Genomic DNA, 19705 nt, shown 5'->3' with positions numbered 1-19705 from the left:
CCTTACCTCCGCACGCGGTAACTCGGCTGAAAATCTCAGAATTTCTTTAGTCACCTTGTTGTAACTTTCGCACCGTTTTCTATTAGGCATTACATAAAGTGTTATACATGAAAATGTGCGCAACTTCATGTAGAATACAGCAAAAAATAACTCATGGCTGTAGCTTTTATCAGTTTTGAAATATTTTCATATAAATCACAATAAATAGAAAAATTTGACCTTCGGTCAACTTTAACTCGACCGAAATTGTCAAAAACTGCAATTGTAAGCTAAAACACTTACAGTCTAGTAACATTCAATCAATTACCTTCATTTTGCAACAAACGGGAAGCCTCCAGCACAATATTTCAATTTATTGTGAATTTAAAAAAACTTTTTTATGTCCGAGCATTACGAATTCATGCATCATTTTGTGATAATATTTTCTCTGTGTTGCTTTGATCGTTTTACAATTTGTTATATACCAAAATCATCGCAATTTAGTGTACAATACAACGAGAAAAATATAACTCATTAGCTTTAACTGTTTTGTGGTCATATATTTCAATATTTATATAAGATAATGATATTTTTTTTCATTTCTGATGGTTGCATACTAAACTTCAGGCAATGACAAAAAAAGGAGCTAAAATGAACTCTTAATCTTAAAAACTAAGCATGCTGTGATTTTTGAAAAACTTTTTTCCGCTTCGGGCGCTAACTCCTAACGAACGCATACGGCAGACACTTTTGTAAATAGAGGCTTGGCGTTTAAGGGTTAATTCAGTCCAGTGCAATTACAACTCAAATGCTCCAAAAGGTGGCTTTCTGGACTGCCTTGGCAACAGGCACCTGGATTAGCAAACTTGGCTCTTTCAGGTGAGTACAAAGTTTCATCACCCACGCACACAACTGGCCATCACTTATTGTTGTCTCTTGGCCCATCATTCCTGGCCAAGAATGAGAACACTGAAGAGGAAATACCCGATTCTTATACGAGAACCCAGCACATTTACAAAAAAGATACTATGCCCAGTCCAAACAGTCCAGGTTTACTTAGATGTCATGGCTAATATCCCAGATGGTCCTCTTTTCTTACACTCTGGTACAAACAAGCTACTGTGTCTGCATGGGCTGAGACTTCTCTTAGTATGCCTAACTGGAAAAGTTGACCCCACGCCATTCCTAAGTCACAACGTCTGGAAGGTGAGCATATTATTGGCTTTCTTCTATGATGTTTCTTTCCAAAAAAAGTCTTTGATTATGGGGTGGTCATCAGTCAGCATTCCTAAAACATATACAGGTTCATGTTTTTGTATTCTGTGTTATACCCTACTGGAAGGTTGGTAATAACTTAGGTGACTTTACCATGAACCACTCTTTTGTTTGGGTCACTGAGATTTCTGTCATGAGCTAGGCCATCTCACCACCTGTCAATTAATTTTATATTCTCCTCTGAGGATGAATGGTGGCTACACTATCAAAAAATGGGTTTGATGTAGGAAAAACTTATTTTTGGTAGCCGTTGTGAGTCCTCAAACCCACCCACTTTTCTGAATGAAATGACATGGGAATCTGTGGCGAGTGCTTTTTTTTCACAGACCTGGCAAGTAGTGGGAAACATGGCTGCCTTGCACACTGCTGCCACATGTGTGTGAAAAGGGTGAATCAAAAGACTGTAGATGCTGTAGGCTGGGGACAGAGGACTACTGCCTTGAGTCTTTTTATTCTTCAACACTGTGTAAACAGGCTCTACCAAAGCAAAGACCAACTATGAGAGATTTCTTTGATGTTGGTGGGTCTGCCATTTTGACCCCTCGCAGGTCCATTAGAGTTGCTCCTTCAAGAGTAGCTACCGAAAATAGGCTTTTCCTATGTTGAAACATGTTTTATACCTTAAAAACAAAATTTTAAAAATCTATATTTTTGCTAAATGGAAGATTTTGCCTAACTCTATATCTCTCAACAATAATCTTCTAAATGACTCATCTTGGTTTCATACTTTTTAACCACACTTCCTTAATAGTCCGTAATAAAAAAAAATTGAAGAGAAATTGTTTATTGATTTCCACATGTATTAGCAGTCACAAAACCAACACATGGGGAGGAAGAAGCAACAGATCACATTAGACAGCTCATGTGCTATCAAAAAATCATAGAAAATTTAGTCATAAATGTGTTGAAAATTTTTATCTTACAGGCATGACAGAGAAATAAAACTGCTACAATTATTATTTAAAAAAAACTGTCTTTCAAATACTTAAAATACACAAAACAGCATATTGTACTTGAATTTAAGATACAGTCAACATATCCATTCACTCAGCATTACTCTTCAGTTTCAACAAAAATTATATTAATCCCAGATATGATAAGTAATGTCACACTAATAAGAACAAGCTAAAATAAAATTCTTAACACTACTGTAGTAATTTTCAATGTTGCATCTACATATTTTACCAAATTTTCTAACCTTTCCTAAAAACCTTCACATAATACTGTGCTTTAAAATATGCTTAAAAAATTATGTCAGCACTCTTCACAACATTCAAGGCATGGTATATATATATGGTGAGAAAGCTAAATATACTACCTGTATTACTTTAAATAGAATATGAAAAGAAGGATTTTTTTTACTTTTATCTTTTATATTTTTTTCATTATTTTCATTTAATCACTATGAAACCTTTTAATTTCTTCTAATAGTTCATTTTTATTTTTATGTGAATTTGCTCAAACACAGCCCTATATCAATTCCATACACAACTATGAAAGTATTAAGCATCACAAGGCGATCTTCAGCAAAGCCAACTCCAAAGATAAATTTTATCCAGTAAGTGTTGCTTATACCAGATGACCTATTTCAAGAGAAAAGTGCAATGAACTGAAAAAAAAAAAATTTAATTTCCAGCTATCATTTGAACTTTGGTCGGTCTTGATGGAACTGTTAATTATAAAAGTGCTGCCTTTACATCTAAAAAGTTAGGCTTCCACCTGCCACTTCCAATATTATGACTTTTCAATGAGATATGAGTGAAGTTTTGGTTTTACTCTAGACATCTGATCCTAGTTGATGGCTGAAAATTCTTAGTATAAAAATTAGACATCTGATTCTAGTTGATTGCTGAAACCTCTATATCAAAATTAGACAAAAAAATAATAAAAAGTTATGTAATCTGATCATTGCTAAGGCTTGGCAGCTGCAGCAAAGCTTCTAAGTCAGTCGAGTCTGTTAATACAATTTTATTAGCAAAACTAAAGAATCAATTCATAGGGAAAGATGACATTTACATACATTACTAACTTCTATGAATGGACTAGCTATCCCTAATTGAAATGCAATTTCAAGATGTGTTACTCTGTGCTAAACTGAGCAAGTGATTTTTTTTCTTTATTGCAACATATTTTTATCACTTTCTCAAACAATTTTTTTTTATAGTACATAAAAATTTCCACTTAACACTACCTAAACAAGCAAATGGATTCATCCTAAAACTCAAAAATAAAAAATTAAGCACATGAACCCCTGTCCATCCCACAACTTTCTTATAAGAGCTCCGATAATTTCAACCAATTTTAATGTATAAAAACAGTATAATATAGGCAACTCTAGTCAATACCCACCCTATAGAAAATGAAGGAAAATAAAGTATCCAACAACAAAGTTGACCCTGATCTTCATATACCTAAATTTTAAATTATCATAATACACTACACTGAGCTCTTCAATACTGTTAGAGATCCTATAATAAAACGGAAAAAACAGGAGCTGAGATTTCTTTTTATTAATGAGCTAACTAAAGGTGAGACAACTAAGAATAGCAAAAGTCACTTTTGGGACAAAGGTAGAAAAATAATTTTTTTTTTTTTGTCATTTGTGAACACCATTAGTCTTAAAAATAAGTTAATTTGAAATACCTTCAGTAACTTAAGAAAGCAGATAAACAACAGGCAAAAGGAGCGAGTGGAAAATGAACATTTTGCTACATATTCATAAAGGAAGGGACTGAAATTCCAACAATGGCATATCCTTATCCTTCAAAACAAAAGGTGTTTTTACAGAAAAATGCCAAGGACAGTACTTGGACAGGGTTGCTAAAATACACTATGTGCAAAGCAACTTGAGAATACCAGATTATTACCAACAAAGTACTTGTAGATAATACCCCTGAGAATATCTACTCAACCCATAAAACAGATAGCTCCTTACTACCATGTGGATTTTTTCTAAGTAGAATGCTAGCATTTCTCGGGGGTACCCATACCTACATTAAACGTTTACGAAGGATAACTGATTTTTGTAATGACAAATAATGAATAATTATCGTACACCTACAGGAGATCAATGACAAGTGTTTCATTGTTGTATCCTTTTCACCTAAAGGCTCCTTACCTATTAATTATACAAACACTGATGTAACAAGACTTGTGTCTTATCAACATCCTCTTCACAGCTTATAGGCACCTAAAGTAAATATGATTGAAGCAATGAGTCAAAATGAACACAAAATAAGTGTCATTGGGCCAGCAAGCAACATCTACCAGTCAGTGCAGGGATCATCAAAAGCAGTAACGATAAACTGCAAAGACCTCTAAAAACATGCCAAGCTCAATACAACAAATATATAAATATTACTAATTTCACAAGAACAAATCATTCAAAATATTTAACACTCATAACTGAAGGATTTTACATTTCAAATATCCAGTACCTATCAAATAAAAATTAGTCAAAAATCAAAATCTTCATACACCAGAAACTTAAAAGCTAAAATCAATAAATTAAAGATTTAAAACCTACATATCATTTAAAAACATGGATGGTCAGTGATAAAAAAAAGTGATGTTATGTTGCACTAAACTTTATACAATAGTCAACTCCTATATTTCACATTACACCATATATTGCTTCTAATATACGAAATTCACTATGCAGTCAAATGTATATTGCTTTGTGATGGGTTGAATATAACGATACCCTATAAAAATACCTCTTCCAACAGTACTTAATAACTGGTACAACTCCCACATAAACTCCATCACACGTTCTTGTTCAATGTTTTACTTTCTATAGGTGCTAATGACTGGCTTAAGATACCCACAGCTCAGCAAGGAATAACCACATCCTGCAGTTATCTAAAATTAATATCACAAGTACCAGTGTATGGCTGCCTTCTAATAATTATAGGTTTAAGGTGTGACAGGCAAAAGATCATCTAAGAATAGAATTTAAAAGATCAAATGTGCACTACCGCTTTTTTTTTTTCTTCTTTTTGTTTTTTGAAGAAGAGGAAGCGCGTGGATTTGGGCTTGCCCCCACATCACTTTCACTAGTAGCAGTTTTTCTGTCATCGGTACTTGATTCTGCTTTATCATCTCCACTTGTTTCCCCACGGTCATCTGTACTTACTTCGTCTGTGGCAGAAGACTGACTGGTAATGCTACTCACAGTTCCAGAAACTACTACACGACGACGCAACCTTACCTCATCTTCCTCATCAGAAGTATCCTCTTTAAAAGGAAACATTTCTGAAGTTCTACTTGGTCGTGAGCGTGACTGGGTGCGAACCTTGGGTTTAACTCGAGCAGGACCATTATCATCTGAGGAATATGCTTCTTCTAATGCTTTAGCAAGATCATTGTCATCATGTAAAGAGCGAAGCATGGCTTCTTGTGATTCGTCCTCATCTGCTTTGAGCTCAAAGTCTTCCAAGTTTTGATTGACTGACTCTCGAGCCTCCTGAAATTCTTCTGCCTGTGGCTCAGTGAAAAAATCACATTGGTATTTTCCCTCAAAATTTGCACTCTTCTCCACTACAGCTGGCTCATGATACTCCTCTGCTGCATGAAAATAATCAGCATCCATATCCATTTCAATTGGATTGGAGTCTGCTACCTCTTTCATTTGAGATTCACCCTCCTTCTCTGAAATCAGTTCCTTACCCTGGAATTCAGATGGTCCAGCAGAGCTAAGCATTGCTGTCTGGGATGGAAGAGCTTCAAGAGAAGCCAAGTCTGATGACAATGGAGTATTTTCTGGGGAATTTTGCCTATTTCGTTTTTTCTTTTTCTTCTTGTCTTTTTTATTTTCTGTACTAAGCCATAAATCATCCTCTGATGTTGTAGAGGATGGTGGTTTTCTAGTTTTATAAACTTGCCTTGACTCAGATGAGAAATCTTTAAGCTCAATTGATGTTGAAGCTGTGTCAACAGGTGTAGGAGAAAACTCGACTAATGCAGGAAATGATTCTTCCTCTTGAAAATTAAGGGGCTCCCTCTGTACAGCTCTCTCATAAGATTTCCTTGTCCAAGCATTAAAATTCTTACTTCCTTCCATTCCACCTGTTTCTTGCTCTTTAGAAAGTGAACTTTCTTCTTCACCTTTGTTATCAGAAGGTACAGGGGATAAAGAGTGCTCTTTAGATGACACCCCAGATGGCCTGGAAGAGACCTTTATTTCATTTCCAGATTTTGTAGAACCTGAATTTGTCATGCTGTCTCCAGCATCATTTCCTTCATTTGATGTGCTCTGTACATCTGCCTTTGAAGACAACCCTTTCCCTTCATCTACGGAAATTTTAGGAGACATTCTGGAATCAATCTCACCAATTTTCTCCTCTGTTCCTGAGGTTCTTGATTCACTTCTTTGAGAATAATGCGTCTCTTTGGTAGATGATGACCGTCTTCCTGATCTCACAGCTGGCTGAGGATGATCAATCTGTACAAAGTCAGGACTACGGCTCGAAGACTTCATTCTGGGAGTCTCTATGGGGACCCAAGCAGACTCTTCAGTATCAACCATTTTAAATCCTGATTTAAGAGTAGTTGAAAGTTCTTCTGCTGATGAGGTTAAGACTCTGCTATCTTCTAGGCTTGGAGTTCTCATTATCATGGGTGATGCTCTTGTTGAACCTGAATGGGTAACTGCCACTTGATGAAGACGTGTTGTAACAGCTTGGACTTCCTCTTCAATGTGTGATGAAGGCCTTGATGATACACGTGACACTGATGGGGATGTGCAGGATGACCGTGTTCTGGATGATGATGGGCCTGGTGGATCACAACTTATATCCATCACATCAGTCATATCCAAAGTAGATTCATAGGCAGCTGTTCCATGGGATGACAGGCCACCATCCTCACCTGCGGACGAAATAACACCGCTCACCACCACTCTAGTCACTTTCTTCAAATTATCTTAAAGTTTATTTACTCTTAACTCAGGTTAAAATTCTAGAATTTTAATGGAAAGAAACAAGAAATGAAAAGTTACCTTCACAAACATTTGCCCAGTTATAAAGGATTAAAGTGTAAAAAAAAAAAATTACAAATGATAATAAATAAAATGGAGCCATTTAATGTAGAAGACATTTTCTTCTAAGGGTCAAGAATCACAAAGCTCTGGATCTTTCAAACACCACAGCAATAATAAATGAAGTTACTGAAATTCATTTGCTTCTTAAATACAATTGTGCTTTTCAGCGCTGTGATCTTAAATAAATTGGTACATCAGGCATTAAAAAAAAAAAATTCACTAACTCTTCAACAACATCTGATATCCATTGTTAGGGTAATCTTCAGGGAAGAATTAACATTTGAAAAGGTCTTCACCAATCAATTACTTGATGTTAGTGGTGCAAAGGGGTTAACTAAAAACTACTTGCAATATTTCGTGATGCAATCTCATTAACTGTAGCCATTCAAGATGTACTGCAAGTACACCCATATCTACCATCACCACATCCAAGACAGTTAGTGGAAAACTGCAAATTAAGGCTTGTTACATCACCACTGCATTAATCAACATGCAAACTTACAAAAAGAGCCCATAAAAATTTAATTATATTAATACAGCAGTTTCAATGCACATTATTACTGAAGAAAAGATAGATTAGCATTGTGTAAAATACAAAACACAGACTACTTATAGCTATTTCTTTTACTCTATTATTCCATTCACTTAAAACACTTTAAAACTGCAGCTACAATTTTATAAGAACTCAAATTACAATGTATAATTTAACGGTTCAAAATCATTTAGTAATAATTTTAAAAATTACCTTTACCAATAAAGACATAAAATGAGCACTACATCATTCACTGTCCAGATATCCTAAGGAAGCTAATAAAATTCCACTACAATAAATGGAGCTGTATAACAAACTCAACAGTAGCAGCTCTGGAAAATACAATGACAAGTTCTACAATTCTATAAAAAATAAAAATGAAAAATGCTCAAATTTGCCTTCAAGTATTAAATGATTCCAACAAATATGATTAGACATACTGTAACTACAGTTACATGTCCACACTGTAACATGATACCCAAGCACCTACATAACTAGTGATAAGGTCACTGAAATCTGAAATTAATGTCAAAGATATTTTCATAACTCTAAATGTAAATAATTAATTTTAAAAGCAAACATTCAACTGCATAGTTCAATCACAATATTGTGCTTTATCCAAGCCTGCTAACATTATAAAAAAAATACATACAATATTTAATTTTAATTCTGAGAAACTTCTTTAGCAAAACTTGTTGAACAACATTATTTGTTGGATTTCCTATCCAAGCTGTCTATGAAACTGAGGCTATAGAGAATATTTTTTGAAAACAATATGAGAACCAACTACTGTACCAATAATAGAAATGTTTTTCTGAGGTTATTTAATAATTAAAAAAGAAAAAGAATATTTGGTATGTTTTCAAGCTATCTCAGAATTTTTTTTAGCAAAAAAAGGTTTAGATTATTAATAACAACTAAATAGATTTGTCAGTTTCTTTAAAATCTTTGTCCCTCTGCAAATGGCAGACTTAAACTAGTCTACTGAAATACAGAAAGACAGCATTGTAATTTCTCTCAAATAAATTAACACAAACCAGACAGTGATGTCACCAAGACTACTGCACTTAAAAAAAAAATACTGAATTGCAACTATTGCGCTTAAAAAAATACTGAATTGCAACTATTGTGCTTGAAAAAAAATACTGAATTGCACAAAGGGAGATTGTTCATAAAACTTCTGAGAACTATTCACCTCCTCTTTAAAATACAACCAACCTTTCAAAAGTGACTAAATTTACATAGTACCAAAAGTTTTCAGTTTGTAAAGTTTAAAGAAACACTAATTAACATTTCTGACTACCTAAATTTTCTTGACTAAAGATGAATGAATTCCAATTGTCGAAAAGGACTACAAAGAAATCTAATGTAGAGTTGGTCAATAAAGCACTGTTGGTAGTTTCAAGTCACTTGCTTTCGTTATTTACTAACTAACTCCTCTCCATGTATGGCCAACATTTCTTATTTTTATCATGAATGATACAACAAAATGTATTCTAATTAATAATGATTATATATAAAACATTGTTAACCCTTCCAGATTCTGAGGATATCAAATGATCCTCCATAACTGTTTGAACATCATGTATCATTTGGATGATGTCTCAAGAATTCTGGGGGATGGTTCAACTATCTACAATGCATGTAGGGGCTGTTCAAAAAGAATTAGGAAACTAGTCCAAAATATAAAATCAATTTTTAGGCCTTTTTTCCTAATTTTTTAAATGCAATACATGATCATTAAGTAAAATTTACTGTATTTTTTTTTCATGGCAGAAAACAGAATTCATGCATTATATATTTTTTTAATATTTACAAAAAGTAAAGAAATTTATCTTCTCAATTAATTTCAATGCATCTTTCTGACTACAGTTTTATTGTTTTACATCTCCACAGATTACATCATAAGTACAATTATATAGTATGCAAAATATCAAAACAGCATTCTACCATAAAAAACAAATTTACAACAAGCAATATTAGAAAATTATCTTGAAAGCTAATAAGCAGTGGGCCCGAATAGCTTGTGTTTTACAAGCTATGAGTTTTGGACTTCTACCCCAATAATCTCTTAAAGGCTAACAATTAATGTTAAATTCATAAAATTAAAAAATAAAACTCAATTCAAAAAAAATTTTTGAAACATCAAAGGTTTTATTCAGGAGAAAAAATTTCTCAACTGACTTACTTAACATAAGAATGAGCTATATAATAAACGACAAGTAATGAAAAAGGATAAGGAAATCTTGAAAATACTTTTGGGGTTGTTTCCTTCTCTGATGAGCAAATTACACTGGTAATACCAAATTTTTACCTTATAAATGGATTTAAGCCTTTAAACTAAGTACTTGAACCAACCAAGTGCTGATGAACATTTTAATTACAAAAAATGCAGGTTATTATTGTTAGTTTAACAAACTATTGGATTAACGTAATCAACAATCAGGGGACTAGTCCAAAGAGTTTGCTCTTAGTGAAATAGTTTGTTCTTGGTGAAGTACAAGGTCTTATTTCATAAATTACAACTATCAAAAATTAGCAAGCACTTAATATTTGTTGGTTAATTGGTTGTAAGCTGGACAATCACATAAACAGTACCCCTCTTGTTCCCCTATCTTCACAGCCTTCTGATTATAGGCTATCCTAAAGTTTCTTACCTACTGGTATTCAAATATTCTTTGTCCTGTCCTCATGATTTCTTACCTTTCATTCAGCAACATCACAGAATGTATTTAGTAAACAGTATACCTACTTGTTGAGAGTTTGGTTTTATTCCATATAACTTCTTAATTGTTTAATAATTTATTTTCAGTAAATCATTGAAACCAGTGACTAGTGTAAGCCTAGCCTACCATCTCGTCTTTCTATTAGCATTTATCTCTGATGCTGTTATTTTAAGCCTACTGAGATACACTGTAGCATTTCTGGCATATCAAATATTTGTCATTACAAGGTCAAAGACATAATACATACTCAAACATATGCAACTGTATGACTGTTCTTACATGATCATATGAACACTTGCTAGCTTGTAAAATCTTTCTCCACACACACACACACACACACACACACACACACACACACACACACACACACACACACACACACACACACACACACACACCTATATCACTGAAACTAATTTTTAGTATATTTAAAATATATCAGAACATTACTGTTAGTTCTGTTTATGTTATACAATAAAATCAACATCACAGCATAAAAACTCTCTTCCCTCTCCTCCATTTTGTACTCATGCTATAATTTTAAACTTACTAAAGATATTTTACAATGTTAATACCAGTGGAGTAAAATATATAAGTACAGTAGCAGGGTATGATTCCTTTAATGTAGACTATGAATGTTCAACATCATATAAGATCACAACTGATGACGGCTTAGGGATCAGTAGATGCAAGAGAAAGCTGACAAAAGCTAGCAAAGAAGTAACGACCGATGCATAACAATTACATCTCAGGGCCATTACAGCTAATTCCTTTGCAAAGTAGCAACATACATAAATCCTCATGATTTAGACATTTGTTTGAAAAAAAAGATGACTGACATGTATTGATAATATTTACTGACATTAATAACAATTTAATAAAATGCAGAGTGCCTGATACATAACTGCTGTTTACAACTGTTAATGGTGTATGTTTATTATGTAGATATAAGAAAATTCTTAACCTTAGATGACTGGTATGTATAGTTATAGATGAAATTTAATGAGATCTGTAAAGTAGTTGATAACAACTGCTTTTAAAATGTTTTCCTCCATGTGGAACTTGTCATAGCTGATTTTATTTCTCATATGATACATACATTTTTGTTTAATATTATCTTTTGTAAAAGTAAGGGGATGTTCTAAATTTCAGAGTACTATATTTAGTTTCATTGTTCTTATATCTGTGTTCTTATATCTGTACAGTTTCACTTTGTTATATGAGGCCACAGTACCTTCTGCTAAAGTATGTGGGCAAGATTTTTTTTATCTATCACTAAAATTGTAAGCACATCTCTTCTGGCATAGTATATGGTACTTGAATATGGTGTTCTTTATAATATGAAACCCAGTCCAACTGTGGATATATTCTGTTTTAATACAGTATATCCTTGTCAGATTCATTTACTCACAAAGCCTTATTATAATGGGGATAGTAAAAAAAAAAATCACTTGAAGTAATATCTGACCTAGTCATACTATTTGGAACTTTGGCTGGTTCATCAGTATCTTCATTTGCTTTAATGGTCAGATTAGCAGAGATGCAACAACTTAATATGTCAGTCTTAATTATTCAAGCACAGGTATCTCTATCCATAATGCTACTACTGTGAAGGAACGACACAACAAATATCTAGAAATAAGGATAAATCTGTGGTTTGAAAATATTTGAACCCCACTTGAAACACATCAAATGCAAGTAAAGTTATAGTTTTCTAAAACAATAAATTTACATGTAATCCATTGTGAATATATAATTATTTTATGTATACGCTGAATATACATAAATATTTCACACAATGACTCATTTGTTTCTTGAAAGAATGCCTTATATTTACTTAATTACACATTTTGTTTTGAATATATTTCATGACTACAGCAACTATGCATGCAATAAAAAAAAAAACAGGTTTTGATGTAGGTAAAACTTATTTTTGGTAGTCGCTGTTGAGTCCTCAAAGAGTTACCTTTCTATGGTCTACCAGAGCTCTATGGTGACCAAATCAATATCAAAGAATTCTCTTTTAGCTGATCTTGCGGCAGGGTGTTGTGTCGTAGTGATAAACACTGTAACACATGATGGAGTATGTAATGGACTCAAAGATAAGGGGGCAATTTCCCAAATCTTTACAGCGAGGCTGTATACACAGGTTCTTCCATTGCCAAAGCCAGCTTAACACGTTGACTGCTATGTGCTCCATATATGGTTCACAGGGGACTCTCTGAATGAGCGATGTGTACCCTATGTGATACACATGCTAAGAATTATATATTTTTTTCAAGTATCCAAAATTTAATCAAAATGGGCTTTTTTATACCAAAATATTATTGTAATATATTGGAAATTAATTAAATTAAACTAGAACATTAACTAAACACTTTATTTATTACTGAAAATAATCTTCATATGCTGGCAAAGGGGCATATTTTTTTTTAAATTCTTTTTCTTTCAATAAAAAAAATAGAAAACATTATCATTAGATCAACAAAAATGCTATCCTTTTAACCTAGATTATATTTATATAAATTCAGTAGAAAAATAAATCAGTTTGGTAAACATTTTACTTCTGAAAAAATTAATAGTGGGGTATTATTTTACTTATGGACATTAATTGCTTTCAACATAAAATATAGGTTTTCCGTTTGTATTATGATGTGATTTGCATGATTTTGAGGTTTATTTCCATCGCAAATGAATACTTATCCTTCCCGCAAATGATATATTGTATACAAAATTAATAAAATTACGACTTGTCAGAATACTGCACCCCCCTCTCCATAGCTAATACGGCAAAACTGTGTTTACTGATTACAGTTTTGCTGTATTAGCTATGGAGAGGGGGGCAGTATTCTGACAAGTCGTATTTTTATTAATTTTGTATATATCATTTGCCGGGGAAGGATAAGTATTCATTTGCGATGGAAATAAACCTCAAAATCATTCAAATCACATCATAATACAACGAAAAACCTATATTTTATGTTGAAAGCAATTAATGTCCATAAGTAAAATAATACCTAATAGTGTCCTTTTCTTGGTGAAAAAATATCCATTTATATTTTGTATGATGAAGGAAATCATGTAGTATTTAGAGTATGATGAAGGAAATCATGTAGTATTTAGAGTACAAGTATAAAATTAATATTCTTTCTGTTTTGATTCTACATAAGAAAAACAAATTAACTTTTCATCATATTGGGACAATGGGTAATTTGTATATCAGTCTATATATGTATGCGTGTATGTAATGCATGTATGTATGTATGTATGTATATATATATATGGATAGACACGTACAGAAAAATGGGCTACTGTATACAGATGGGCAGATACAGTATATGAATAAGAACTGCAGAAGACCTAAATAATTTACTTGTATATAAATACTTTTATTTATGCAAAATACAAATTTATATTGCCAAAAATACGGCCTGTATATATGTTTCCTAATGTGTGTCTGTCTGTAACATGTATGTGCATCTTATATGTATTATATTCATGTGTATGTTTATATATATTCTATATGCACATGTGTGTGTACTACAAATTTCATGTACACATGAAAACATACAAAGGTTATATATATATATATATATATATATATATATATATATATATATATATATATATATATATATATATATATATATAATATATATATATATATATATATATATATATATATATATATATATATATATATATATATATATATATATATATATATATATATATATATATATATATATATATATATATATATATATATATATATATATATAAGTATAGTATATATATATATATATATATATATATATATATATATATATATATATATATATATATATATATATATATATATATATATATATATATATGTGTGTGTGTGTGTGTGTGTGTGTATGTGTGTGCATGTACATACATACATGTGTGTGTGCATGTACATACATGTGCGTGTGTGTGCATGTGTCTGCAAAACACCAAATGACTAATAAATCTGTTATAAAATAACAATATATTGAAATTCTACACATTTTTCAGTTGACCACATGTGTACATACATATCGCTTATAGTAACATGTGCAATCATTCAGGCGATGTGTGCCTTTTAGAGTCACACTGAGTATGAGCCACGTCTGGTACACGTTGCATACGGTAATTCCCTAGATCAGTCTGAGCGATATGCACCATAACTGAACATCCACAGTGTGACCATATTTGGCACACAACGCCAGCAGAACTGTCTCTAATAGTTTTGGGTGACATGAGCCATATATGACCACTTCTATTATGTCCATATTAGGTACACAACGCCTGTAATTAAGACTTTTGTTATGTCAGGCGAAGTGTACCACATAAAGTCACGCTTTTTACACTGGCTGAGTACTCGGCTTACCTTAGGGATACACCATAACAACTCTCACGTCAATAGCTAGCTGGTTACTGATTTTATGAGGGTTTAAAGAGAACGCCCATTGGGCCGTTTCACAGCATTGCCAATCGCAGTCAACGTGTTAAAAGAAGTAATGATTAATGTGTATGCACAGTCCGCCCTGTTGTTGACAACAGACCCACACGGAGACCAAGAAGCATTACTTTCTGTTGGTCAATGCAGGTTGATCCCTTGCCCAAATCCCATGCCTTTTCGTCAGGGAAGTGGGAGGGTTTTGAGAATTCAACAGCGACTACCAAAAATAGGTTTTTCCTACGTCAAAACCTGTTTTTTGATAGCCTAGTTACTTGTTTCGTCCTCAAAGAGCTTTACAAAGAAATTGATAGGTGACAAAATGGGTTAAGCTCTCAATTTTTAACCGCAACACCCCAAATAAAAAACATTCCTGGTACAAGGTCAAGCCACAAATTTCAAGCCCAATTCTTTATTCCAAATACTCCTCAGGTTTTGGTACCAAAGAACAAGAATCTACACACGAACTCATGTTTTAGGATAGTTCTGCAGTGGCTTACCTAAGCACGCTGGGTTTGGTTGCAGTACTGTCGCCCTTCTCCTGGCGATAGTTAGCATATTCACCGTCAGTAAGACCCCTAGCTTTCTGCTGTAGTGCCTAGGGGTTACGACTAACCATGCCACCTACTGATACACGGTGTAGTTAAATTTGTTCGAGCTCATGACAATTATTTTTTTTTTTTAAATACTGTCTCTGATGACCACCCTGTACATTCGGAGACTTCATCAAAAGAGTTATTTTTGAAGAAGGACAATGACATACTTACTTTCCTAATGTTATGTGACCTAGGAAAGGAGTGTGGGTTTGCCTTTTTAATGAGAGCCACTACAATAATTCTCAGCCCTTGTAGGGAGAATGGTTTGTTTGTGCTAGGGTGTAGGAGAATCGGACCCTCTGGGATGTTTGCCATGACTTCTAAGTACAGTAAACCCCCTGTATTCATATTCTCACAATTCACAGGATTTTCTGTGGAACATATCTATAAATTATTTTGATATTTTCATGACTAAATACATTTTTTATGATAAAATGATTTACTAATTTTCAAATATTAAGATTAATAAGATTAAATAATAATAATATATTAATAATGCTATTGATGATAATAATAATAATAATAATATTGAAAGAAATCACTGCATCAGCTGCATTGATCTTGTATGGAGTTTTCTCGCTGTTCTTACAACTGGCAAGTAACGCACCAATGTGATTCGTCAGGAGGAATTAAATTTCCAGTGATTCCGTATATTCTATTAGGAGTAAGTTGAATTTGGTGAGCACAGTCCATAGGATTTTTATACATGTAGAAGTAAATGTATTGAATTTGGATACAGGTCAAAATCTTGAAGTGGCCAATGTTTCTCCCGGACTGTACACCAGGAAACCATCTCCTGCGACAATATTATTAAAAACACCAGGATAATAGGGAGGGGTCCTGACCAGACATCTACGACTGCTAGAAGCCCTCACTCAACACAACCCAGCAAGTGCTTTTCCTCCCCACCAGCTTGAGAAGAAATATGAAATATACCAGGACACAACAATAATACCAGACCGAACGACACCCCGGCCCAAGAATACCGGATGATACGAACAACTCAGCAGTCAATGAAAATTCAAGCCACCATGACGTTCCACAACGAATTCCTAATGAGGCGGGCAACCCAGCAGCCAACGAAAATTTGAGCCGACGTGGCATCATGCAACATCATGCCCCTGCCTCGACGGTCTGCTAGGCTGCCACAGCTCCAAGAAAGAACTTGAGAAAAACTTTCTCCAGCCAATAAGAGGCTGCTATGCACCACCAACCAATGACAAATCAGCATGAGAAAAACCCCCTGCTGACCTACGACTATTTATAGAGTAGATCCCTCTAGCACCACCAGTCTACTCCGACCCACTGCCGTGATCATACTCAGAAGATCCGGGAGAAACGGCCACGTCAAGATTTTGACCTGTATCCAAATTCGATATATATACTTCTACATGTATAAAAAAAAACCTATGGGCTATGTTCACCAAATCTGACTTACTCCTAATAGAATATAAGGAATCACTGGAAATTTAATTCCTCCTGATGAATCACACTGGCGCGTTGCTCGCCAGTTGTAGTAACAGCGAGAAAACTGTTATATGGAAAACAGAGAAGACTATACAAGTTCAATGGAGCTGATGCAGCAATTTCTTTCAATAGTACTTGCTTGAGAGAGGGACTCTTGCCAATAATAATAATTATTATATAATAATAATAATAATAGGTTTTATTAAAAAGGATGGCTGTATTACGCAAATTTATCTTTTACAGTATCTTTTCTATATTCCTTATAATTTGCTTTTCGGGCTCAGCGATGTTGGTCAGCAACTGGCCGATATTCATATTGGAAAAAGGATAGTGTGTGGAATGTGGGAAATCTTTTACTGAAATATCCAATTAGAAATCCTCCGTCGTCTGGATTCAGGTTCTACTTTAGGTACCGTCGACATGTTTCGACCAGCTCGTTGGTCATCCTCTGGATGTGGTTGAAAAAGATCTGGAGAAACAAGGCGCTTTTGTCGGTATTTATAGGGGGGTCTTGATCGATGCTGAATTATGATTGGCTGCCCAGGGCAGGTCATCTCGGGCGGAGCCTTCTCTCCCATGATGTTTGGGGCTCGTCTTGCGTGCAAGCGGCATTATAGTACTGGGGATGAATGTGAGAATTTCGATCCTCAGATGCCGAATTTTGATTCGCTTGTTCGCTACGAGGGTCGCTCAGTGCAAGTCTCCTGGCAGCCATGGGGAGGAGAAAGGTTTCCTGCGTAATGTTGAGGGTTGGTTTCTCCTTCCCAATGTGCAATGCTTCCAAGAGGTGCAGATGATCTTGGACCATGTGTATAGGGACCCCACCACATCCCTGAGCATGCCCTCTGTGCCCTCCTGGAAATATGCACCAAAAGGCCCCTTTCTCCAACCATCGCGGCCATATGTACACCCAGATTGACAGGGTGGCAACGGGTTCTCCCCTTGGAGTTCTCTTCGCCAATTTCTATATGGGCACTGCGGAGCAAAGGGTATTTGAAGACACATACCAACCAAGGATGTACGTGCGCTACATCGACAATACCTTCGTCAGCGCCAATTCACAAGAGGAGATTCAGAACCTTGTGGAGCAAGGAGAGGCCTCTTTCTCTATGAAGGTCTACACGAAACGCACGAACCTGGGCATGTGTATGAGCAGGGCGAACGAGTGCCCCTGAGAGGTATAAGCGTTCCACCATCAGCGCCTACGTCAGGAGGGCCCTCTCGCACTGCTCCTCCTGGAATGACACACACGGAGAAATGGAACATGTAGCCCAGACCCTCGTCAACAAATGACACCCAAACCAGAATATAGAAGAGTCTATCAAGGCAAACATCAATAAATGGTACCAGCAAGAACCTCGCTATGATGCCCCTGAATGCACTGAGCTCTTCTATAAAGGACAATTTCATCATAAATATAAAGAAGACGAACATGCCCTCAACAACATCATCGAGGATATGTAGCCCATTGACCCCAACAAGAATATTCATCTGGTTATTTATTACAAGAGCAAGAAGACGAACAGCCTGGTGATGTGTAACAATCCAGCAACCCCCTCAGCAGGACCCCTTGAAGAAAACCAACATGGTATACCGGTACTCATGCCCTTTCCGAGGATGCCTTGGTTCTTACATCGGTATGACAACCATGCATTTCTCCAAGAGGATTTCCTGCCATGCTGAAGAGGGAGCCATCTTTAACCATGCCAGGACTGCCCATAACCAGAGAATTGCAAGAAAAGATATAATCACGAATATGGAAATAATTGACCGAACTATGGACCACCACCGCCTGCGCCTCTTGGAAACATTGCACATTGGGAAGGAGACACCAACCCTCAACATTACACAGGAAACCTTTCTCCTCCCCACGGCCGCCAGGAGACCTGCACCGAGCGACCCCCATAGTGAACGAGCGAATCATAATTTGGCATCTGAGGATCAAAATTCTCCCAATCATCCCCAGCACTACAATGCCGCTCGCATGCAAGACAAGCCCCGAACATCAACATGGGACAGAAGGCTCCGCCCGAGATGACCTGCCCCAGGCAGCCAATCATAATTCAGCACCGATCAAGACCCCCAATAATAATAATAATAATAATAATAATAATAATATTGAAAAGGATGGCTTTATTCTGCAAGTTGATCTTATACAGGATCTTTTCTATTCTCCTTATAATTTGCTTTTCAGGCTTAGCGATGTTGGTCAGCAACTGGTGAAACTGAGGCAGCTATGGTTGTGGAAAGCACACCTCAGGTTCTCGATTTCTTCTTGCAAATTGGCGCTGATAAAGGTGTCGTCCATGTAGTGCACGTACATCCTCGGCTGGTCGATGTTTTCGAAGACCCTCAGTTTCACCATTGAACGCAGCCAAGACCGCTGCCTCCCCTTCCTTGACATCCTTGTTGAGCAGAGGGAGGCCTTATTCTCTACGAAAAGTCTACACAAAACCGACGAACCTGGGCATGTGTATGAATGGAGCGAAAGAGTGCCCTGAGAGGTATAAGTGCTCCACCATCAGCGCCTTCGTCAGGAAGGCCCTCTCACACTGCTCCTCCTGGAATGACACACATGAAGAAATGGAACGTGTAACCCAGACCCTCGTCAACAATGGACATCCA

The 19705-nt window shown here is 35.3% G+C and overlaps 1 protein-coding gene across 6 annotated transcripts in view; it reads right to left on the bottom strand.

The window, feature by feature from the left end:
• Nucleotides 1–2022: 2022 nt before the first annotated feature.
• LOC136835440 (BCAS3 microtubule associated cell migration factor-like) overlaps nucleotides 2023–19705 on the bottom strand; it is a 349957-nt gene continuing 332274 nt past the window's right edge. For all 6 annotated transcript variants that reach the window (XM_067099015.1, XM_067099000.1, XM_067099005.1 and 3 more), the window contains one exon: nucleotides 2023–7122. In XM_067099015.1, coding sequence (XP_066955116.1) covers nucleotides 5228–7122 — 1895 coding nt within the window. In that variant the 3' untranslated portion in view covers nucleotides 2023–5227. The remainder of the gene's footprint in view (nucleotides 7123–19705) is intronic.

The sequence above is a fragment of the Macrobrachium rosenbergii genome, chromosome 4 (assembly GCF_040412425.1).
Source record: "Macrobrachium rosenbergii isolate ZJJX-2024 chromosome 4, ASM4041242v1, whole genome shotgun sequence".
In the NCBI taxonomy this organism is placed as follows: domain Eukaryota; kingdom Metazoa; phylum Arthropoda; class Malacostraca; order Decapoda; family Palaemonidae; genus Macrobrachium; species Macrobrachium rosenbergii.
The sequence above is the reverse complement of the archived record's forward strand: the minus strand, read 5'-3'. Positions and strand labels throughout refer to the sequence as shown.